This window comes from Salvelinus namaycush, chromosome 26 (genome assembly GCF_016432855.1).
Source record: "Salvelinus namaycush isolate Seneca chromosome 26, SaNama_1.0, whole genome shotgun sequence".
Taxonomy (NCBI): Eukaryota; Metazoa; Chordata; class Actinopteri; order Salmoniformes; family Salmonidae; genus Salvelinus; species Salvelinus namaycush.
This window is the reverse complement of record NC_052332.1, coordinates 40,511,273-40,537,712: the sequence shown is the minus strand read 5'-3', so window position 1 is coordinate 40,537,712 and position 26,440 is coordinate 40,511,273. Positions and strand designations below refer to the sequence as shown.

At 43.1% G+C, this 26,440-nt stretch overlaps 1 protein-coding gene across 1 annotated transcript in view; it reads right to left on the bottom strand.

The window, feature by feature from the left end:
* LOC120021165 overlaps window positions 1–7,008 on the bottom strand; it is a 28,296-nt gene extending 21,288 nt beyond the window's left edge. Inside the window, exons 1-3 of the mRNA XM_038964804.1 lie at window positions 6,990–7,008; window positions 5,988–6,329; window positions 1,121–1,186 (exon numbers count right to left, since the gene is read on the bottom strand). Coding sequence (XP_038820732.1) covers window positions 1,121–1,186; window positions 5,988–6,329; window positions 6,990–7,008 — 427 coding nt within the window. The remainder of the gene's footprint in view (window positions 1–1,120; window positions 1,187–5,987; window positions 6,330–6,989) is intronic.
* Between the last annotated feature and the right edge of the window lie 19,432 nt (window positions 7,009–26,440).

Genomic DNA, 26,440 nt, shown 5'->3' with positions numbered 1-26,440 from the left:
ATATTAATATCAATATATATTTATCATACATTAAAATCAGTATATTATTATCATACATTAAAATCAATATATTATTATCATACATTAAAATCAGTATATTATTATCATACATTAAATCACATATATTTAATTCTATCTACATTAAAATCAGTATATTATTACATACATTAAAACAATATATTATTATCATACATTAAAATCTAATATATTATTTATCATACATTAAAATCAAATATATTATTATCATACATTAAAATCAGATATATTATTATCATACATTAAAATCAATATATTATCATCATACATTAAAATTCAATATATTATTATCATACATTAAAAATCAATATATTATTATCATACATTAAATCAACATATTATTATCATACATTAAAACAGATATTATTTATTATCATACATTAAAATCAATATATTTATTATACAATATAAAATCAGTATATTATTATCATACATTAAAATCAATATATTATTATCATACATTAAAATCAATATATTATTATCATACATTAAAATCAATATATTATTATCATACATTAAAATCAGTATATTATTATCATACATTAAAATCAATATATTATTATCATACATTAAAATCAATATATGATTAACATACATTAGTATAAATATATTATTATCATACATTAAAATCAGTATATTATTATCATACATTAAAATCAATATATTATTATCATACATTAGTATAAATATATTATTATCATACATTAAAATCAGTATATTATTATCATACATTAAAATCAATATATTATTATCATACATTAAAATCAATATATTATTATCATATATTAAAATCAGTATATTATTATCATACATTAAAATCAATATATTATTATCATACATTAAAATCAATATATTATTATCATACATTCGTATAAATATATTATTATCATACATTAAATTCAATATATTATTATCATACATTAAAATCCATATATTACTATCATACATTCGTATAAATATATTATTATCATACATTAAATTCAATATATTATTATCATACATTAGTATCAAAATATTGTTCTCATACATTTACGTCAATAATAATGTTAAGATATAGTAATTTCTATAAGGTATCTTTACTGACCTTCGTCCAGAATCCTCTTCATTTCTCCGTCAGTCTCCAGCCCTCCATCTGAGGAACCACTGTGAGCTATGAGGTGTGAGAGAGAGAGAGAGAGAGAGAGAGAGAGAGAGAGAGAGAGAGAGAGAGAGAGAGAGAGAGAGAGAGAGAGAGAGAGAGAGAGAGAGAGAGAGAGAGAGAGAGAGAGAGAGAGAGAGAGAAATGTTTACTAATGTTTCCCTTGTTTATTTCCCTTTTGTTTATTGTCTATTCCATTTGCTTTGGAAATGTAAAGATATGTTTCCCATGCCATAAAGCCCTTTAATTTAATTGAAAGAGCGTGAGAGAGAGACAGATGGAGAGAGAAAGGTGAACTCTTTTTTACAGCAATGTTAACAATACAGGGAAACTAAACCTGTTACCATCCAATTGTCTGCAATGTGAAGTACATTTTCAAATGTTACTCTGACCCACCTAATACTGATACATCAGACCAAGACGCAATGCAAGCTGTGACTCACCAGAAGCTCCAAGCCAAGACTCAATGCAAGCTGAGACTCACCAGTAGCTCCAAGCCAAGACGCAATTTTTTATTTATTTTTATTTCACCTTTATTTAACCAGGTAGGCAAATTGAGAACACGTTCTCATTTACAATTGCGACCTGGCCAAGATAAAGCAAAGCAGTTCGATACATACAACAACACATAGTTACACATGGAGTAGAACAAACATACAGTCAATAATACAGTGAAAAAATAAGTCTATATATAATGTGAGCAAGTGAGGTGAGATAAGGGAGGTGAAGGCAAACAAAATATATATAAAAAGAAATAAAAATATAAAAAGGCCATGGTGGCGAAGTAAATACAATATAGCAAGTAAAAAAAACACTGGAATGGTTGGTTTGCAGTGGAAGAAAGTGCAAAGTAGAGATAGAAATAATGGGGTGCAAAGGAGCAAAATAAATAAATAAATGAATACAGTAGGTAAAGAGGTAGTTGTTTGGGCTAAATTATAGATGGGCTATGTACAGGTGCAGTAATCTATGAGCTGCTCTGACAGCTGGTGCTTAAAGCTAGTGAGGGAGATAAGTGTTTCCAATTTCAGAGATTTTTGTAGTTCGTTCCAGTCATTGGCAGCAGAGAACTGGAAGGAGAGGCGGCCAAAGGAAGAATTGGTTTTGGGGGTGACCAGAGAGATATACCTGCTGGAGCGCGTGCTACAGGTAGGTGCTGCTATGGTGACCAGCGAGCTGAGATAAGGGGGGACTTTACCTAGCAGGGTCTTGTAGATGACCTGGAGCCAGTGGGTTTGGCGACGAGTATGAAGCGAGGGCCAGCCAACGAGAGTGTACAGGTCGCAGTGGTGGGTAGTGTAAGGGGCTTTGGTGACAAAACGGATGGCACTGTGATAGACTGCATCCAATTTATTGAGTAGGGTATTGGAGGCTATTTTGTAAATGACATCACCGAAGTCGAGGATTGGTAGGATGGTCAGTTTTACAAGGGTATGTTTGGCAGCATGAGTGAAGGATGCTTTGTTGCGGAATAGGAAGCCAATTCTAGATTTAACTTTGGATTGGAGATGTTTGATGTGAGTCTGGAAGGAGAGTTTACAGTCTAACCAGACACCTAGGTATTTGTAGTTGTCCACATATTCTAAGTCAAAGCCGTCTAGAGTAGTGATGTTGGACAGGCGGGCAGGTGCAGGCAGCGATCGGTTGAAGAGCATGCATTTAGTTTTACTTGTATTTAAGAGCAATTGGAGGCCACGGAAGGAGAGTTGTATGGCATTGAAGCTCGCCTGGAGGGTTGTTAACACAGTGTCAAAAGAAGGGCCAGAAGTATACAGAATAGTGTCGTCTGCGTAGAGGTGGATCAGAGACTCACCAGCAGCAAGAGCGACATCATTGATGTATACAGAGAAGAGAGTCGGTCCAAGAATTGAACCCTGTGGCACCCCCATAGAGACTGCCAGAGGCCCGGACAACAGACCCTCCGATTTGACACACTGAACTCGATCAGAGAAGTAGTTGGTGAACCAGGCGAGGCAATCATTAGAGAAACCAAGGCTGTCGAGTCTGCCGATGAGGATGTGGTGATTGACAGAGTCAAAAGCCTTGGCCAGGTCAATGAATACGGCTGCACAGTATTGTTTCCTATCGATGGCGGTTAAGATATCGTTTATGACCTTGAGCGTGGCTGAGGTGCACCCATGACCAGCTCTGAAACCAGATTGCATAGCGGAGAAGGTATGGTGGGATTCGAAATGGTCGGTAATCTGTTTGTTAACTTGGCTTTCGAAGACCTTAGAAAGGCAGGGTAGGATAGATATGGGTCTGTAGCTGTTTGGGTCAAGAGTGTCCCCCCCTTTGAAGAGGGGGACAACCGCAGCTGCTTTCCAATCTTTGGGAATCTCAGACGACACGAAAGAGAGGTTGAAAAGGCTAGTAATAGGGGTGGCAACAATTTCAGCAGATAGTTTTAGAAAGAAAGGGTCCAGATTATCTAGCCCGGCTGATTTGTAAGGGTCCAGATTTTGCAGCTCTTTCAGAACATCAGCTGACTGTATTTGGGAGAAAGAGAAATGGGGAAGGCTTGGGCGAGTTGCTGTGGGGGGTGCAGTGCTGTTGACCGGGGTAGGGGTAGCCAGGTGGAAAGCATGACCAGCCGTAGAAAAATGCTTATTGAAATTCTCAATTATAGTGGATTTGTCGGTGGTGACAGTGTTTCCTATCTTCAGTGCAGTTGGAAGCTGGGAGGAGGTGTTCTTATTCTCCATGGACTTTACAGTGTCCCAGAACTTTTTTGAGTTTGTGTTGCAGGAAGCAAATTTCTGCTTGAAAAAGCTAGCCTTGGCTTTTCTAACTGCCTGTGTATATTGGTTCCTAGCTTCCCTGAAAAGTTGCATATCACGGGGGCTGTTCGATGCTAATGCAGAACGCCATAGGATGTTTTTCTGTTGGTTAAGGGCAGTCAGGTCAGGAGAGAACCAAGGGCTATATCTGTTCCTGGTTCTAAATTTCTTGAATGGGGCATGCTTATTCAAGATGGTGAGGAAGGCATTTAAAAAAAATATCCAGGCATCCTCTACTGACGGGATAAGATCAATATCCTTCCAGGATACCTCGGCCAGGTCGATTAGAAAGGCCTGCTCGCTGAAGTGTTTCAGGGAGCGTTTGACAGTGATGAGTGGAGGTCGTTTGACCGCTGACCCATTACGGATGCAGGCAATGAGGCAGTGATCGCTGAGATCTTGGTTGAAAACAGCAGAGGTGTATTTGGAGGGCAAGTTGGTTAGGATGATATCTATGAGGGTACCCGTGTTTACGGAATTGGGGTGGTACCTGGTAGGTTCATTGATAATTTGTGTGAGATTGAGGGCATCAAGCTTCGATTGTAGGATGGCTGGGGTGTTAAGCATGTTCCAATTTAGGTCGCCTAGCAGCACGAGCTCTGAAGATAGATGGGGGGCAATCAGTTCACATATGGTGTCCAGAGCACAGCTGGGGGCAGAGGGTGGTCTATAGCAGGCGGCAACGGTGAGAGACTTGTTTTTAGAGAGGTGGATTTTTAAAAGTAGAAGTTCAAATTGTTTGGGAACAGACCTGGATAGTAAAACAGAACTCTGCAGGCAATCTTTGCAGTAGATTGCAACACCGCCCCCTTTGGCCGTTCTATCTTGTCTGAAAATGTTGTAATCAGGGATGAAAATGTCAGAATTTTTGGTGGTCTTCCTAAGCCAGGATTCAGACACGGCTAAAACATCCGGGTTGGCAGAGTGTGCTAAAGCAGTGAACAAAACAAACTTAGGGAGGAGGCTTCTAATGTTAACATGCATGAAACCAAGGCTATTACGGTTACAGAAGTCATCAAAAGAGAGCGCCTGGGGAATAGGAGTGGAGCTAGGTACTGCAGGGCCTGGGTTCACCTCTACATCACCAGAGGAACAGAGGAGGAGTAGGATAAGGGTACGGCTAAAAGCTATGAGAATTGGTCGTCTAGAACGTCTAGAACAGAGAGTAAAAGGAAGTTTCTGGGGGCGATAAAATAGCTTCAAGGAATAATGTACAGACAAAGGTATGGCAGGATGTGAATACAGTGGAGGTAAACCTAGGTATTGAGTGATGATGAGAGAGATATTGTCTCTAGAAACATCATTGAAACCAGGTGATGTCATCGCATATGTGGGTGGTGGAACTGAAAGGTTGGATATGGTATAGTGAACAGGGCTAGAGGCTCTACAGTGAAATAAGCCAATAAACACTAAACAGAACAGCAATGGACAAGGCATATTTACATTAAGGAGAGGCATGCTTAATCGAGTGATCATAAGGGTCCAGTGAGTAGAGGTTGGTTGGGGTCACGGCGATCCTTGCAATGCAAGCTGAGACTCACCAGTAGCTCCAAGCCAAGACGCAATGCAAGCTGTGACTTACCAGTAGCTCCAAGCCAAGACTCAATGCAAGGTGAGACTCACCAGTAGCTCCAAGCCAAGACTCAATGCAAGCTGAGACTCACCATTAGCTCCAAGCCAAGACCCAATGCAAGCTGAGACTCACCAGTAGCTCCAAGTCAAGACCCAATGCAAACTGTGACTCACCAGTAGCTCCAAGCCAAGACTCAATGCAAGCTGAGACTCACCAGTAGCTCCAACCCAAGACTCAAGGCAAACTGTGACTCACCAGTAGCTCCAAGCCAAGAGCCAATGCAAGCTGAGACTCACCAGTAGCTCCAAGCCAAGACACAATGCAAGCTGTGACTCACCAGTAGCTCCAAGCCAAGACCCAATGCAAGCTGTGACTCACAAGTACCTCCAAGCCAAGACCCAATGCAAGCTGTAACTCACCAGTAGCTCACGATCCACCAATGTTTAAAAATGGAACTTACTCTCAATAACTCTGGTGACCTTTGTGATGCTTGGTTCTCCCTCGATCACCCTGGTCACTGTAGTGAATGTGGGCTCACCCTCGACGACCACCTTGGTTATTTTGGGTTCCGTTTCGATGACCCTTGTTACCTTGGTGAAGGTTGGCTCACCCTCAACGACTCGAGTAACCTTGGTGATAATGGGTTCGCCCTCGATGACCCTTGTCACCTTGGTGAAGGTTGGCTCGCCCTCAACGACTCGAGTAACCTTGGTGATAATGGGTTCGCCCTCGATGACCCTGGTAACCTTGGTGACAGTTGGCTCTCCTTTAATCACTCTGGTCACTTTTGTGATTTCAGGCACTGGAGAGAAAGAAAGTGAATATTATTATTTATTGTTTTATAAACCTCTGCGTCTGTAGGCATATCACCCCAGAAACGATGGTGAGTAAGTTTTTTCCGCTAAGTTTTGATGTATTGGAAATGTGAAAAATATATTGATTAAAAAAACAACCATTTATAAATACAAAAGTTTGATAAAGAGCAGCATCTGCCTGAGTAAGACCCTACTAGTACCAATGGCAACGCATTAGACCCCTTCTATCTCCTCAAACCCCCCAAACAACTCGAACACCTCGATCCTCTTGTTGTTACTGATACAAGACTACCATCGGCTGTGGGCTACCATATTTATGCAGTGAAACAGCACTACAGCATGTTTCATCCCTGTGTGGATATTCAGTGCTGGGTAACACTTTATTTTGAAATAACGATCTACTAACCCCAACCCTAACCCTAGTCCTAACCGTCCTAACCTTAACTCTTATCCTAACCCTAGTCCTAACCTTAACTCTTATCCTAACCCTAACCCTAGTCCTAACCTTAACTCTTATCCTAACCCTAACCCTAGTCCTAACCTTAACTCTTATCCTAACACTAAACAGAAATGCAATGGTTCATTGGATCAGTCTAAAACTTTGCGTATACACCTTTGCCATCTAGTGGCCAAAATCTACATTGCACCTGGGCTAGAATAATACATTATGGCCTTTCTCTTGCATTTCAAAGATGATGGTACAAAAAACGGTTCGTTTTTTCTTTGTATTATCTTTTACCAGATCGAATGTGTTATATTCTCCTACATTCCATTCACATTTCCACAAACTTCAAAGTGTTTCCTTTCAAATGGTACCAAGGATATGCATATCCTTGCTTCAGGGCCTGAGCTACAGGCAGTTAGATTTGGGTATGTCATTTTAGGCAAAACAAGGGGACGGATCTTTATTAAGGGATCAAGGGGATTGGTGCATGTTTTAAAGAAATGCACCTCAAGATTAGAGTGAAGTTGAATGGAGAAAGAAAGTTCTACGCTGAGTTTGTAAAACTGTAAAAAGACCAGCATGTTAGTGCTGTTTTTATGTACAATGTTGTCAACAACATGAGGTTGCTGCTACTCCCATCCATATTGCAGAATGCAGACTTTTGATCGCATTAACCCACACTTAGTCCCCTCGTTTGGTGATTGGCATTGAGGCTGTGACAATGAAAAGGCAGCAGGCAGGCTACAGTTTGTTTTAGCAGGGACGTTTGGTAGGGTGATCTGATTTCTAACGATGAAAATCATTCTCCAAATGTGTACGTTCGATTCTAGAGAGGGGACATTGAATAGAAACATCAGTTGGTTAGGGTGTAGGGGCAGATCTATGTCATTGTGGGTGGGTTGCACCAACATGGTTTAAATTAATCTAGGATTAGAGCTAATCTAGGTTTTGTACATCTAGGTTTATAATTCATCAGAGATGTGTTGCACCACTTAATTTAGAACCTAGATCGGTAAATCTATGATTAGCGGTTTTAAACTATGATTAGTGACGTGTTACACCAATATATGAGGTATTTCAGCAGTGACCCACCCCCCTCAGAGAGAGTCACAGCTGCATGCAAGCTCTCACATTGTTCAACATGTTTTCTTTTACAAAAGGATAGATTTGGAGTAAGATAAACTTGAATTTTTCGGCAGGGACATATCCAGGATGCTACCCTCCACAGCATGGCCTTCGCTCCGGATCAAAACGCCAAACCTACAACCTAATTTTGACCAAAATTAACCGGAGAGATTACTGCTACCAAGGTTTCCTTTTTCCATGCTATACAGAGGGTGCTCTAGCAAACAAACAGCAGAGACCTGAGGACACCATCCAACCTGGAACTGAGTGAGTAGTGTTTGGTCTGATGCTATTTTGAAAGCCAAGAAGAAAAAGAAAAATGTAAAAAATGTAAAATAAAGGACATTACAATTATATATTTTACTTTATGGGGACTAAATGCTGAGTTAAGGCTGCCAGGCTTGCAAGGACAGACCAGATACAACTTCAATTAGTACTGAGGTGTGAAGTAAAAGGTGTCGAGGCCTTTGGGCCCAACAAGTGGCAGGAGTCTTCTGTTCAAAGACCATCCACTGGCATTTTCTACAAGAAATCTGCCTCCAGAAATAAAAGCTTCTCCCAAGTGGGTGTGACACCTCCTCCTGTTGCCTGCTGCACTGCTGCTTGGATTCCACCTGGTGATCTGTTCACCGTCTGCCCTGGCCTGTCTCCCCCTGTCTGGTACAGGTACCTCCAACACACTCCCCCCTCTCTCCCGAGCTTTCGCTCGCCTCTAGCACACACGCACTGTTGGGGCGAGTGACTCTGAACTTACAATGGCTAGCCCCAAGTCATTATATATTAAAAACTTTTCTTGTGCATTTTGCTATTTTGCTATTTGCCTCATGACTTCTTCATGCTTTGTTGACTATGAACTTTCTTTACCCAACCGCGGGACAGACTATGTTTGTTCCCACACTCGGGACTCTGACTCTCTATTGGTTACACGGACTCTTGGCCTCCCATCATATTCTAACCACCTCTCGCCGGCTTTGTATTCATGTTACCTGATGAAATTGCTGTACAATATGATCTTGTTGCCATCTGATGCACATTCAGATGTCATAAATCAGCACTGCAGAGCTCTCCCTGTCCTCTGCCGTGCCTTGATTGTATTACTGTTGATGATATCTGGAAATGTGCATGTACACCCTGGCCCATCTATTGTTGCTAGCCCCAATTCTGACTTGTGCTCTGATATCTGCTTCACTGATTTCTGCTCTCGTAAAAGCCTGGTTTTCTGCACGTTAAAACTAGAAGCTTAGTACCTAAAATGGATCAATTGAAAGTGTGGGTTCACAGCTCCAATCCAGATGTGTTGGTCATTACTGAGATGTGGTTAAGGAAGAGTGTTTACAATACTGATGATAACCTTTCTGTTTATAACCTTTTTCGGCAAGACAGATCTTCTAAAGGTGGGGGAGTGGCAATCTTTACCAAGGATCACCTTCAGTGCTCGGTTGTCTCCACCAAGTCTGTCCCCAAACAATTTGATTTGCTGGTTTTAAGCATTAAACTTTCAAATAGCTCTTTGTTGACTGTTGCTGGGTACTATTGTCCTCCATCAGCCTGTATCCTACCTTCCCTAAGGTCTCTCCTGGCCCCTTACACTAAGTCTGAATTTATCCTGCTAGGTGACCTAAAACAGGACATACTTAAACCACCTGACCAAGTCTTAAAGCAATAGGACCTTCTAAATCTTTCTCAGATTATTACCAATCCCACAAGGTATGACTCCAAACACCCATAAAAGGCTACTCTCCATGATGTTATCCTCACAAATAATCCTGATAGGTATCAGTCTGGTGTTTTCTGTAATGACCTTAGTGATCACTGTTTTACAGCTTGTGTTCGTAATGGCTGCTCAGTGAAACGACCTGTCCTGATTTGTCATAGACGCTTGCTAAAAAACTTTCATGAGCAAGCCTTCCTTTATGAACTGGCCTCTGTAAAATGGTATAAGAATCAGCTTGTCGAAGACGCTTGGAATGTATTTTTTGATACTTTCAGTGGTATTGTTAATTTTTACAAACACGCTCTCATAAAGGAAATGAGATTTAAAAACAGGTTCAGCCCCTGGTTCGACCGTAATCTTGCAGAGTTACTCCACCTCAAGAATTGCATTTGGCTAAAGGCTCAGCACACACATACTCAGGCTGACTGGCTCTCGTTCAGGCAAATGAGAAAAAAGTGCACTCACGCTATCTGGAAGGCCAAAGTTAGTTACTTTAAGGAGCAGTTCTCTCTCTGTGGGTCTAACCCCAAGAAGTTCTGGAAAACAGTTAAAGACCTGGAGAATAAACCCTCCTCCTCACAGCTGCCCATGTCCCTTAATGTTGAGGATGTGGTTGTTACTGACAAGAAGCACATGGCTGAGATCTTTAATCACCACTTCATTAAGTCAGGATTCCTATTTGACTCAGCCACCCCTTCTAATGTTACTATCCCCAAGGCTTTTTCCTTTTTTCCCCCTGACCCAATACAAAGTTTTCCCCTGCAGGCAGTCACTGAGTCCGAGATGCTAAAGGAGCTCCTGAAACTTGACCCCCAAAAAACATCTGGGTCAGATGGTTTGGACCCTTCCTTCTTTAAGGTTGCTACCCTTATCAATGCCAAGCCTATCTCCAACCTTTTTAACCTGTCTCTCCTTCCTGGGCAGGTTCCCATTGCTTGGAAGGCAGCCATGGTTCATCCTTTATTTAAAGGGGGAGATGTTATCTGTTATAGGCCTATTTCTATTTTACCCTGTTTATCAAAAGTGTTGGAAAACTTGTCAATAATCAACTGACTGGCTTTCTTGATGTCTATAGTATTCTCTCTGGTATGCAATCTGGTTTCCGCTCAGGTTATGGATGTGTCACTGCAACCTTAAAGGTCCTCAATGATGTCACCATTGCCGTTGATTCTAAGCAATGTTGTGCTGCTATTTTTATTGACTTGGCCAAAGCTTTAGATATGGTAGACCATTCCATTCTTGTGGGCCTGCTAAGGAGTATTGGTGTCTCTGAGGGGTCTTTGGCCTGGTTCGCTAACTACCTCTCTCAAAGAATGCAGTGTATAAAGGTATAAAGTCAGAAAATCTGCTATCTCAGCCACTGCCTGTCACCAAGGGAGTACCCCAAGGCTCGATCCTAGGCCCCACGCTCTTTTCAATTTACATCAACAACATAGCTCAGGCAGTAGGATGCTCTCTCATCCATTTATATGCAGGTTATACTTTCTTATACTCAACTGGACCCTCCCCAGATTTTGTGTTAAATGCTCTACAACAAAGCTTTCTTAGTGTCCAACAATGTTTCTCTACCCTTAACCTTGTTCTGAACACCTCCAAAACAAAGGTCATGTGGTTTGGTAAGAAGAATGCCCTCTCCCCACAGGTGTGATTACTACCGCTGAGGGTTTAGAGCTTGAGGTAGTCACCTCATACAGGTACTTGGGAGTATGGCTAGACGGTGCACTGTCCTTCTCTCAGCACATATCAAAGCTGCAGGCTAAAGTTAAATCTAGACTTGGTTTCCTCTATCATAATAGCTCCTCTTTCACCCCAGCTGCCAAACTAACCCTGATTCAGATGACCATCCCAACCATTCTAGATTACGGAGACATCATTTATAGATCGGCAGGTAAGGGTGCTCTCGAGCGGCTAGATGTTCTTTACCTTTCAGCCATCAGTTTTGCCACCAATGCTCCTTATAGGACACATCTCTGCACTCTATACTCCTCTGTAAACTGGTCATCTCTGTTTACCTGTCGCAAGACCCACTGGTTGATGCTTATTTATAAAACCCTCTTAGGCCTCAATCCCCCCTATCTGAGATACCTACTGCAGCCCTCATCCTCCACATACAACATCCGTTCTGCCAGTCACATTCTGTTAAAGGTCCTCAAAGCACACACATCCCTGGGTTGTTCCTCTTTCCAGTTCGCTGCAGCTAGCGACTGGAACGAGCTGCAACAAACACTCAAACTGGACAGTTTTATCTCAATCTCTTCATTCAAAGAATCAATCATGGACACTCTTACTGACAGTTGTGGCTGCTTTGTGTGATGTATTGTTGTCTCTACCTTCTTGCCCTTTGTGCTGTTGTCTGTGCCCAATACTTTTTTTGATCATGTTTTGTGCTACTACCATGTTGTGTTGCAGACATGTTGTTGTTATGTTGTGTTGCTACCATGTTGTGTTGTCATGTGTTGCTGCCTTGCTATGTTGTTGTCTTAGGTCTCTCTTAAAGTTGTGTTGTCTCTCTTGTCGTGATGTGTGTTTTGTCCTATATTTCTATTTTATTTATTTAACATTTTTAATCCTAGCCTTTTGATACGCCATCATTGTAAATAAGAATTTGTTCTTAACTAACTTGCCTAGTTAAATAAAGGTTAAATAAATACAATTTCATGAGTTGAATCGAAGTAGCTAGCCTACTTTGAAAAATGAGGCCACAAAGTTGCTGTTTCTTGATAAAATAATAACAATGGAACGTAAGAACCACTGCAACTCTATTGTGAAAGAATCTCATTGGTTGGCTGATTTGAATCCATTATTTGCCAGAACTAGACAGAAAATGAAATTCGTTAGCTAACGTTAGCTACTGTAGCTAGCTAGTTTATAAACCAAGCTAGCTAGCATACAATATTATTTATTATTTTCATTACCTAACACTATTTTGCCATTTATTATTTGTCCGCTAGCCACCTGATCTATGGTAAGTCAAAGAAGTTCAAATTTCTCCGCTTATGAAAAAAAAATATTGTCGGAGCTGATGGAGGAATTTAGTAATGTACTGAAGGTTAAAAAGACAGACAACACGACTGTCAAATACTAAAAAGATGGAAGACACCTAGGCCAAGTTATGTGACAAATGTAACAGATCGACACGGATTAAAGAGAAGAGGGACACAAATCAGATGAAAGCGTGCTGGAAAACCCCAAAAAGGATGCGGCAGAGGAGAGGCAGAGGAGAGGCAGAGGAGAGGCAGAGGAGAGGCAGAGGAGAGGTGGAGGCTATTTCAGACCGGAGACGGAGGGTAGCCTCCGCCAAAGGGAATTCATCCTATCACCCAGAAGATGATTATCCAGCATTTTGCCCCTCTCCATAACCCCTGTGATTGACGACGGACAATTCGACCCACCAATATTCAGTAAGCATAAATAACTGGTAAATATCAATTCTTATAATGCACGTTAAAACTAACGTTAATGCTAACGTTATCAGGCCCGTTACAGCATGTTGCGTAACAATTATTCTCTGAGGAACTCGTTTTGATCTCTCCACAGTAGATATGCTGAAATTTTATCAGTTAAACCACCTCAAGTGGCAGTTTAGAATTCATCTCCAATCTAAGTTAATATAATTTTAAGCCAACAGGCTTAAAATGTATACAGGTTAAAAGTGAAAACTACACTTAGATTAGAGTAAGGATTTTATTTAACTAGGATTAATTTAAAAATAGGTTTAACATTTGGTACAACAGGATTAACAGATAAACCTTGATTTAACCCTGTTTAAGAGTTAATCCATGTTGGTGCATCCCACCCCTTGTCTTCATGGGATTTTATGGTCTAGTTATTTTATTAAATCAGTGGAACAATTATCATTCTTAACAATGGGCTAAAATATAGGGTTAATAATAAAGGGACCCAGTGCTGCAGCATCTATAATAAAGGGACCCAGTGTTGCAGCATCTATAATAAAGGGACCCAGTGTTGCAGCATCTATAATAAAGGGACCCAGTGCTGCAGCATCTATAATAAAGGGACCCAGTGTTGCAGCATCTATAATAAAGGGACCCAGTGTTGCAGCATCTATAATAAAGGGATCCAGTGCTGCAGCATCTATAATAAAGGGACCCAGTGTTGCAGCATCTATAATAAAGGGATCCAGTGCTGCAGCATCTATAATAAAGGGACCCAGTGTTGCAGCATCTATAATAAAGGGACCCAGTGCTGCAACATCTATAATAAAGGGACCCAGTGTTGCAGCATCTATAATAAAGGGATCCAGTGCTGCAGCATCTATAATAAAGGGACCCAGTGTTGCAGCATCTATAATAAAGGGACCCAGTGTTGCAGCATCTATAATAAAGGGACCCAGTGCTGCAACATCTATAATAAAGGGACCCAGTGTTGCAGCATCTATAATAAAGGGACCCAGTGTTGCAGCATCTATAATAAAGGGACCCAGTGTTGCAGCATCTATAATAAAGGGACCCAGTGCTGCAGCATCTATAATAAAGGGACCCAGTGCTGCAGCATCTATAATAAAGGGACCCAGTGCTGCAGCATCTATAATAAAGGGACCCAGTGCTGCAGCATCTATAATAAAGGGACCCAGTGCTGCAGCATCTATAATAAAGGGACCCAGTGCTGCAGCATCTATAATAAAGGGACCCAGTGCTGCAGCATCTATAATAAAGGGACCCAGTGCTGCAGCATCTATAATAAAGAGACCCAGTGCTGCAGCATCTATAATAAAGGGACCCAGTGCTGCAGCATCTATAATAAAGGGACCCAGTGCTGCAGCATCTATAATAAAGGGACCCAGTGCTGCAGCATCTATAATAAAGAGACCCAGTGCTGCAGCATCTATAATAAAGGGACCCAGTGCTGCAGCATCTATAATAAAGGGACCCAGTGCTGCAGCATCTATAATAAAGGGACCCAGTGCTGCAGCATCTATAATAAAGGGAGCTGCAGCATCTATAATAAAGGGACCCAGTGCTGCAGCATAAATCAGGGAGAATGACAGTATTCATTGGAGTCATAAATAGCTGACCGGCTGACCCATGTAAACTGTCATCAAAGAGTCTGAGGCTCCCTCCACCTCTCTCGAGGTCTATGGCTGTGTGGCAGAGCAGGTCATGTCTACCGGTAACCACTTCCAGATGGCATCCAAGCCACATGTATGGTTCGGCTCCACGCTGTATTGTCAATCAGGCACTTGTCTTCTCTCTCACTACAGAATGTAGTGGAGGTGCTTTTGGTGATCTAACGCTTCTGTTAGAAGTTACTGTTAGACTCATATACCACCTCCAGACTCATATACCACCTCCAGACTCATATATCACCTCCAGACTCATATACCACCTCCAATACCACCTCCAGACTCATATACCACCTCCAGACTCATATACCACCTCCAGACTCATATATCACCTCCAGACTCATATACCACCTCCAGACTCATATATCACCTCCAATACCACCTCCAGACTCATATACCACCTCCAATACCACCTCCAGACTCATATACCACCTCCAGACTCATATACCACCTCCAGACTCATATACCACCTCCAGACTCATATATCACCTCCAATACCACCTCCAGACTCATATACCACCTCCAGACTCATATACCACCTCCAATACGACCTCCAGACTCATATACCACCTCCAGACTCATATACCACCTCCAATACCACCTCCAGACTCATATACCACCTCCAGACTCATATACCACCTCCAGACTCATATATCACCTCCAATACCACCTCCAGACTCATATACCACCTCCAGACTCATATACCACCTCCAATACCACCTCCAGACTCATATATCACCTCCAGACTCATATACCATCTCCAGACTCATATACCACCTCCAGACTCATATACCACCTCCAGACTCATATACCACCTCCAGACTCATATACCACCTCCAATACCACCTCCAGACTCATATACCACCTCCAATACCACCTCCAGACTCATATACCACCTCCAGACTCATATATCACCTCCAGACTCATATACCACCTCCAGACTCATATACCACCTCCAGACTCATATAACACCTCCAATACCATCTCCAGACTCATATACCACCTCCAATACCACCTCCAGACTCATATACCACCTCCAGACTCATATAACACCTCCAATACCACCTCCAGACTCATATACCACCTCCAATACCACCTCCAGACTCATATACCACCTCCAGACTCATATACCACCTATAGACTCATATACCACCTCCAGACTCATATACCACCTCCAGACTCATATACCACCTCCAGACTCATATACCACCTATAGACTCATATACCACCTCCAGACTCATATACCACCTCCAGACTCATATACCACCTCCAGACTCATATACCACCTCCAGACTCATATACCACCTCCAGACTCATATACCACCTCCAGACTCATATACCACCTCCAGACTCAAATATCACCTCCAGACTCATATACCACCTATAGACTCATATACCACCTCCAGACTCATATACCACCTCATATACCACCTCCAGACTCATATACCACCTCCAGACTCATATATCACCTCCAGACTCATATACCACCTCCAGACTCATATACCACCTCCAGACTCATATACCACCTCCAGACTCATATACCACCTCCAGACTCATATACCACCTCCAGACTCATATACCACCTCCAGACTCATATACCACCTCCAGACTCATATACCACCTCCAGACTCATATACCCCCTCCGGACTCATATACCACCTCCAGACTCATATACCACCTCCAGACTCATATATCACCTCCAATACCACCTCCAGACTCATATACCACCTCCAGACTCATATACCACCTCCAGACTCATATACCACCTATAGACTCATATACCACCTCCAGACTCATATACCATCTCCAGACTCATATACCACCTCCAGACTCATATACCCCTCCAGACTCATATACCACCTCCAGACTCATATACCACCTCTAGACTCATATACCATCTCCAGACTCATATACCACCTCCAGACTCATATACCACCTCCAGACTCATATACCACCTCCAGACTCATATACCACCTCCAGACTCATATACCACCTCCAGACTCATATACCACCTCTAGACTCATATACCACCTCATATACCACCTCCAGACTCATATACCACCTCCAGACTCAAATATCACCTCCAGACTCATATACCACCTATAGACTCATATACCACCTCCAGACTCATATACCACCTCATATACCACCTCCAGACTCATATACCACCTCCAGACTCATATACCACCTCCAGACTCATATATCACCTCCAGACTCATATACCACCTATAGACTCATATACCACCTCCAGACTCATATACCACCTATAGACTCATATACCACCTCCAGACTCATATACCACCTCCAGACTCATATACCACCTCCAGACTCATATATCACCTCCAGACTCATATACCACCTATAGACTCATATACCACCTCCAGACTCATATACCACCTCCAGACTCATATACCATCTCCAGACTCATATACCACCTCCAGACTCATATACCACCTCCAGACTCATATACCACCTCCAGACTCATATACCATCTCCAGACTCATATACCACCTCCAGACTCATATACCACCTCCAGACTCATATACCACCTCCAGACTCATATACCACCTCCAGACTCATATACCACCTCCAGACTCATATACCACCTCCAGACTCATATATCACCTCCAGACTCATATACCACCTCCAGACTCATATACCACCTCCAGACTCATATACCACCTCCAGACTCATATACCACCTCCAGACTCATATACCACCTCCAGACTCATATACCACCTCCAGACTCATATACCACCTCCAATACCACCTCCAGACTCATATACCACCTCCAGACTCATATACCACCTCCAGACTCATATACCACCTCCAGACTCATATACCACCTCCAGACTCATATACCACCTCCAGACTCATATACCACCTATAGACTCATATACCACCTATAGACTCATATACCACCTCCAGACTCATATACCACCTCCAGACTCATATACCATCTCCAGACTCATATACCACCTCCAGACTCATATACCACCTCCAGACTCATATACCACCTCCAGACTCATATACCATCTCCAGACTCATATACCACCTCCAGACTCATATACCACCTCCAGACTCATATACCACCTCATATACCACCTCCAGACTCATATACCACCTCATATACCACCTCCAGACTCATATACCACCTATAGACTCATATACTACCTCCAGACTCATATACCACCTCCAGACTCATATACCACCTCATATACCACCTCCAGACTCATATACCACCTCCAGACTCATATACCACCTCATATACCAACTCCAGACTCATATACCACCTCCAGACTCATATACCACCTCCAGACTCATATACCACCTCATATACCAACTCCAGACTCATATACCACCTCCAGACTCATATACCACCTCCAGACTCATATACCACCTCATATACCAACTCCAGACTCATATACCACCTCCAGACTCATATACCACCTCCAATACCAACTCCAGACTCATATACCACCTCCAGACTCATATACCACCTCCAGACTCATATACCACCTCCAGACTCATATACCACCTATAGACTCATATACCACCTCCAGACTCATATACCACCTCCAGACTCATATACCACCTCCAGACTCATATACCATCTCCAGACTCATATACCACCTCCAGACTCATATACCACCTCCAGACTCATATACCACCTCCAGACTCATATACCACCTATAGACTCATATACCACCTCCAGACTCATATACCACCTATAGACTCATATACCACCTCCAGACTCATATACCACCTATAGACTCATATACCACCTCCAGACTCATATACCACCTCCAGACTCATATACCACCTATAGACTCATATACCACCTCCAGACTCATATACCACCTATAGACTCATATACCACCTCCAGACTCATATACCACCTATAGACTCATATACCACCTATAGACTCATATACCACCTCCAGACTCATATACCACCTCCAGACTCATATATCACCTCCAGACTCATATACCACCTCCAGACTCATATACCACCTATAGACTCATATACCACCTCCAGACTCATATACCACCTCCAGACTCATATACCACCTATAGACTCATATACCACCTCCAGACTCATATACCACCTCCAGACTCATATACCACCTCCAGACTCATATACCACCTCCAATACCACCTCCAGACTCATATACCACCTCCAGACTCATATACCACCTCCAGACTCATATACCACCTCTAGACTCATATACCACCTCCAGACTCATATACCATCTCCAGACTCATATACCACCTCCAGACTCATATACCCCTCCAGACTCATATACCACCTCCAGACTCATATACCACCTCTAGACTCATATACCATCTCCAGACTCATATACCACCTCCAGACTCATATACCACCTCCAGACTCATATACCACCTCCAGACTCATATACCACCTCCAGACTCATATACCACCTCCAGACTCATATACCACCTCCAGACTCATATACCACCTCATATACCACCTCCAGACTCATATACCACCTCCAGACTCAAATATCACCTCCAGACTCATATACCACCTATAGACTCATATACCACCTCCAGACTCATATACCACCTCATATACCACCTCCAGACTCATATACCACCTCCAGACTCATATACCACCTCCAGACTCATATATCACCTCCAGACTCATATACCACCTATAGACTCATATACCACCTCCAGACTCATATACCACCTATAGACTCATATACCACCTCCAGACTCATATACCACCTCCAGACTCATATACCACCTCCAGACTCATATATCACCTCCAGACTCATATACCACCTATAGACTCATATACCACCTCCAGACTCATATACCACCTCCAGACTCATATACCATCTCCAGACTCATATACCACCTCCAGACTCATATACCACCTCCAGACTCATATACCACCTCCAGACTCATATACCATCTCCAGACTCATATACCACCTCCAGACTCATATACCACCTCCAGACTCATATACCACCTCCAGACTCATATACCACCTCCAGACTCATATACCACCTCCAGACTCATATACCACCTCCAGACTCATATATCACCTCCAGACTCATATACCACCTCCAGACTCATATACCACCTCCAGACTCATATACCACCTCCAGACTCATATACCACCTATAGACTCATATACTACCTCCAGACTCATATACCACCTCCAGACTCATATACCACCTCATATACCACCTCCAGACTCATATACCACCTCATATACCACCTCCAGACTCATATACCACCTCCAGACTCATATATCACCTCCAGACTCATATACCACCTCCAGACTCATATACCACCTCCAGACTCATATACCACCTCCAGACTCATATACCACCTATAGACTCATATACTACCTCCAGACTCATATACCACCTCCAGACTCATATACCACCTCATATACCACCTCCAGACTCATATACCACCTCATATACCACCTCCAGACTCATATACCACCTATAGACTCATATACTACCTCCGGACTCATATACCACCTCCAGACTCATATACCATCTCATATACCACCTCCAGACTCATATACCACCTCCAGACTCATATATCACCTCATATACCAACTCCAGACTCATATACCACCTCCAGACTCATATACCACCTCCAGACTCATATACCACCTCATATACCAACTCCAGACTCATATACCACCTCCAGACTCATATACCACCTCCAGACTCATATACCACCTCATATACCAACTCCAGACTCATATACCACCTCCAGACTCATATACCACCTCCAATACCAACTCCAGACTCATATACCACCTCCAGACTCATATACCACCTCCAGACTCATATACCACCTCCAGACTCATATACCACCTCCAGACTCATATACCACCTATAGACTCATATACCACCTCCAGACTCATATACCACCTATAGACTCATATACCACCTATAGACTCATATACCACCTCCAGACTCATATACCACCTCCAGACTCATATACCATCTCCAGACTCATATACCACCTCCAGACTCATATACCACCTCCAGACTCATATACCACCTCCAGACTCATATACCATCTCCAGACTCATATACCACCTCCAGACTCATATACCACCTCCAGACTCATATACCACCTCATATACCACCTCCAGACTCATATACCACCTCATATACCACCTCCAGACTCATATACCACCTATAGACTCATATACTACCTCCAGACTCATATACCACCTCCAGACTCATATACCACCTCATATACCACCTCCAGACTCATATACCACCTCCAGACTCATATACCACCTCATATACCAACTCCAGACTCATATACCACCTCCAGACTCATATACCACCTCCAGACTCATATACCACCTCATATACCAACTCCAGACTCATATACCACCTCCAGACTCATATACCACCTCCAGACTCATATACCACCTCATATACCAACTCCAGACTCATATACCACCTCCAGACTCATATACCACCTCCAATACCAACTCCAGACTCATATACCACCTCCAGACTCATATACCACCTCCAGACTCATATACCACCTCCAGACTCATATACCACCTATAGACTCATATACCACCTCCAGACTCATATACCACCTCCAGACTCATATACCACCTCCAGACTCATATACCACCTCCAGACTCATATACCACCTATAGACTCATATACCACCTCCAGACTCATATACCACCTATAGACTCATATACCACCTCCAGACTCATATACCACCTATAGACTCATATACCACCTCCAGACTCATATACCACCTCCAGACTCATATACCACCTATAGACTCATATACCACCTCCAGACTCATATACCACCTATAGACTCATATACCACCTATAGACTCATATACCACCTCCAGACTCATATACCACCTCCAGACTCATATATCACCTCCAGACTCATATACCACCTCCAGACTCATATACCACCTATAGACTCATATACCACCTCCAGACTCATATACCACCTCCAGACTCATATACCACCTATAGACTCATATACCACCTCCAGACTCATATACCACCTCCAGACTCATATACCACCTCCAGACTCATATACCACCTCCAGACTCATATACCACCTCTAATACCACCTCCAGACTCATATACCACCTCCAGACTCATATACCACCTCCAGACTCATATACCACCTCTAGACTCATATACCACCTCCAGACTCATATACCATCTCCAGACTCATATACCACCTCCAGACTCATATACCCCTCCAGACTCATATACCACCTCCAGACTCATATACCACCTCTAGACTCATATACCATCTCCAGACTCATATACCACCTCCAGACTCATATACCACCTCCAGACTCATATACCACCTCCAGACTCATATACCACCTCCAGACTCATATACCACCTCCAGACTCATATACCACCTCCAGACTCATATACCACCTCCAGACTCATATACCACCTCATATACCACCTCCAGACTCATATACCACCTCCAGACTCAAATATCACCTCCAGACTCATATACCACCTATAGACTCATATACCACCTCCAGACTCATATACCACCTCATATACCACCTCCAGACTCATATACCACCTCATATACCAACTCCAGACTCATATACCACCTCCAGACTCATATACCACCTCCAATACCAACTCCAGACTCATATACCACCTCCAGACTCATATACCACCTCCAGACTCATATACCACCTCCAGACTCATATACCACCTATAGACTCATATACCACCTCCAGACTCATATACCACCTCCAGACTCATATACCACCTCCAGACTCATATACCACCTCCAGACTCATATACCACCTATAGACTCATATACCACCTCCAGACTCATATACCACCTATAGACTCATATACCACCTCCAGACTCATATACCACCTATAGACTCATATACCACCTCCAGACTCATATACCACCTCCAGACTCATATACCACCTATAGACTCATATACCACCTCCAGACTCATATACCACCTATAGACTCATATACCACCTATAGACTCATATACCACCTCCAGACTCATATACCACCTCCAGACTCATATATCACCTCCAGACTCATATACCACCTCCAGACTCATATACCACCTATAGACTCATATACCACCTCCAGACTCATATACCACCTCCAGACTCATATACCACCTATAGTCATATACCACCTCCAGACTCATATACCACCTCCAGACTCATATACCACCTCCAGACTCATATACCACCTCCAGACTCATATACCACCTCTAATACCACCTCCAGACTCATATACCACCTCCAGACTCATATACCACCTCCAGACTCATATACCACCTCTAGACTCATATACCCTCCAGACTCATATACCACCTCCAGACTCAATATACCACCTCTAGACTCATATACCATCTCCAGACTCATATACCACCTCCAGACTCATATACCACCTCCAGACTCATATACCACCTCCAGACTCATATACCACCTCCAGACTCATATACCACCTCCAGACTCATATACCACCTCCAGACTCATATACCACCTCCAGACTCATATACCACCTCATATACCACCTCCAGACTCATATACCACCTCCAGACTCAAATATCACCTCCAGACTCATATACCACCTATAGACTCATATACCACCTCCAGACTCATATACCACCTCATATACCACCTCCAGACTCATATACCACTCCAGACTCATATACCACCTCCAGACTCATATACACCTCCAGACTCATATACCACCTATAGACTCATATACCACCTCCAGACTCATATACCACCTATAGACTCATATACCACCTCCAGACTCAATACACCTCCAGACTCATATACCACCTCCAGACTCATATATCACCTCCAGACTCATATACCACCTATAGACTCATATACCACCTCCAGACTCATATACCACCTCCAGACTCATATACCATCTCCAGACTCATATACCACCTCCAGACTCATATACCACCTCCAGACTCATATACCACCTCCAGACTCATATACCATCTCCAGACTCATATACCACCTCCAGACTCATATACCACCTCCAGACTCATATACCACCTCCAGACTCATATACCACCTCCAGACTCATATACCACCTCCAGACTCATATATCACCTCCAGACTCATATACCACCTCCAGACTCATATACCACCTCCAGACTCATATACCACCTCCAGACTCATATACCACCTATAGACTCATATACTACCTCCAGACTCATATACCACCTCCAGACTCATATACCACCTCATATACCACCTCCAGACTCATATACCACCTCATATACACCTCCAGACTCATATACCACCTCCAGACTCATATATCACCTCCAGACTCATATACCACCTCATATACCACCTCCAGACTCATATACCACCTCCAGACTCATATACCACCTATAGACTCATATACTACCTCCAGACTCATATACCACCTCCAGACTCATATACCACCTCATATACCACCTCCAGACTCATATACCACCTCATATACCACCTCCAGACTCATATACCACCTATAGACTCATATACTACCTCCAGACTCATATACCACCTCCAGACTCATATACCACCTCATATACCACCTCCAGACTCATATACCACCTCCAGACTCATATACCACCTCATATACCAACTCCAGACTCATATACCACCTCCAGACTCATATACCACCTCCAGACTCATATACCACTCATATACCAACTCCAGACTCATATACCACCTCCAGACTCATATACCACCTCCAGACTCATATACCACCTATTATACCAACTCCAGACTCATATACCACCTCCAGACTCATATACCACCTCCAATACCAACTCCAGACTCATATACCACCTCCAGACTCTATACCACCTCCAGACTCATATACCACCTCCAGACCATATACACCTATAGACCATATACCACCTCCAGACTCATATACCACCTCCAGACTCATATACCACCTCCAGACTCATATACCATCTCCAGACTCATATACCACCTCCAGACTCATATACCACCTCCAGACTCATATACCACCAGACTCATATACCACCTATAGACTCATATACCACCTCCAGACTCATATACCACCTATAGACTCATATACCACCTCCAGACTCATATACCACCTCCAGACTCATACCTGTCATAAATAAAACCAGGAAGAGTAGCTGCTGCCTTGCAGGAAACATAATGGGGGATCCATAATAACCCCAGGAAGAGTAGCTGCTGCCTTGGCAGGAACAATGGGGATCCATAATAAACCCCAGGAAAAGTAGCTGCTGCCTTGCAGGAACTTAATGGGGATCCATAATAAACTCCAGACGAGTACTGTAATGAGGTCCTAATAAACCCAGAAGAGTAGCTGCTGCCTTGGCAGGAAATTAATGGGGATCCTTAATTAAACCCCAGGAAGAGTAGCTGCTGCCTTGGCAGGAACATATGGGGAACCATAATAAACCCCAGGAAGAGTAGCTGCTGCCTTGGCAGGAACTAATTGGGGAACCATAATAACCCAGGAAGAGTAGCTGCTGCCTTGACAGGAAACTAATGGGGATCCATAAAAACCCAGGAAGAGTAGCTGCTGCCTTGACAGGAACTAATGGGGATCCATAATAAACCCAGGAAGAGTAGCTGCTGCCTTGGCAGGAAATAATGGGGATCCATTAAAAACCCCAGGAGAGTAGCTGCTGCCTGGCAGGAATAATGGGGATCCATAATAAACCCCAGGAAGAGTAGCTGCTGCCTTGACAGGAAATAATGGGGATCCATAATAAACCCAGGGTAGAGTAGCTGCTGCCTTGGCAGGAACTAATGGGGACCATAATAAACTCCAGGAAGAGTAGCTGCTGCCTTGACAGGAACAATGGGGGTCCATAATAAACCCCAGGAAGAGTAGCTGCTGCTGGCAGGAAACTATGGGGATACCATAATAAACCCCAGAAGAGTAGCTGCTTCCTGCAACAGGAACAAATGGGGATCCATAATAAAAACCAGGAAGAGTAACTGCTGCCTTGAGCAGGAACTAATGGGGAACCATAATAAACCCAGGAAGAGTAGCTGCTGCCTGACAGGAACATAATGGGGATCCATAATAAACCCAGGAAGAGTAGCTGCTGCCTTGACAGGAACTATGGGATCCATAATAAACCCCAGAAGAGTAGCTGCTGCCTTGACAGGAACTAATGGGGATCCATAATAAACCCCAGGAAGAGTAGCTGCTGCCTTGACAGGAATAATGGGGATCCATAATAAACCCAGGAAGAGTAGCTGCTGCCTTGACAGGAACTAATGGGGATCCATAATAAACCCCAGGTAGAGTAGCTGCTGCCTTGGCAGGAACTAATGGGGAACCATAATAAACTCCAGGAAGAGTAGCTGCTGCCTTGACAGGAACAAATGGGGATCCATAATAAACCCCAGGAAGAGTAGCTGCTGCCTTGGCAGGAACTAATGGGGACCATAATAAACCCCAGGAAGAGTAGCTGCTGCCTTGGACAGGAACAAAAGGGGATCCATAATAAACCCCAGGAAGAGTAATGCTGCCTTGGCAGAAATAAGGGGAACCATAATAAACCCCAGGAAGAGTAGACGTAGCTGCTCTGGCAGGAACTATTGGGGATCCATCATAAACCCCAGGAAGAGTAGCTGCTGCCTTGGCAGGAACTAATGGGGGATCCATAATAAACCCCAGGAAGAGCAGCTGCTGCCTTGGCAGGAA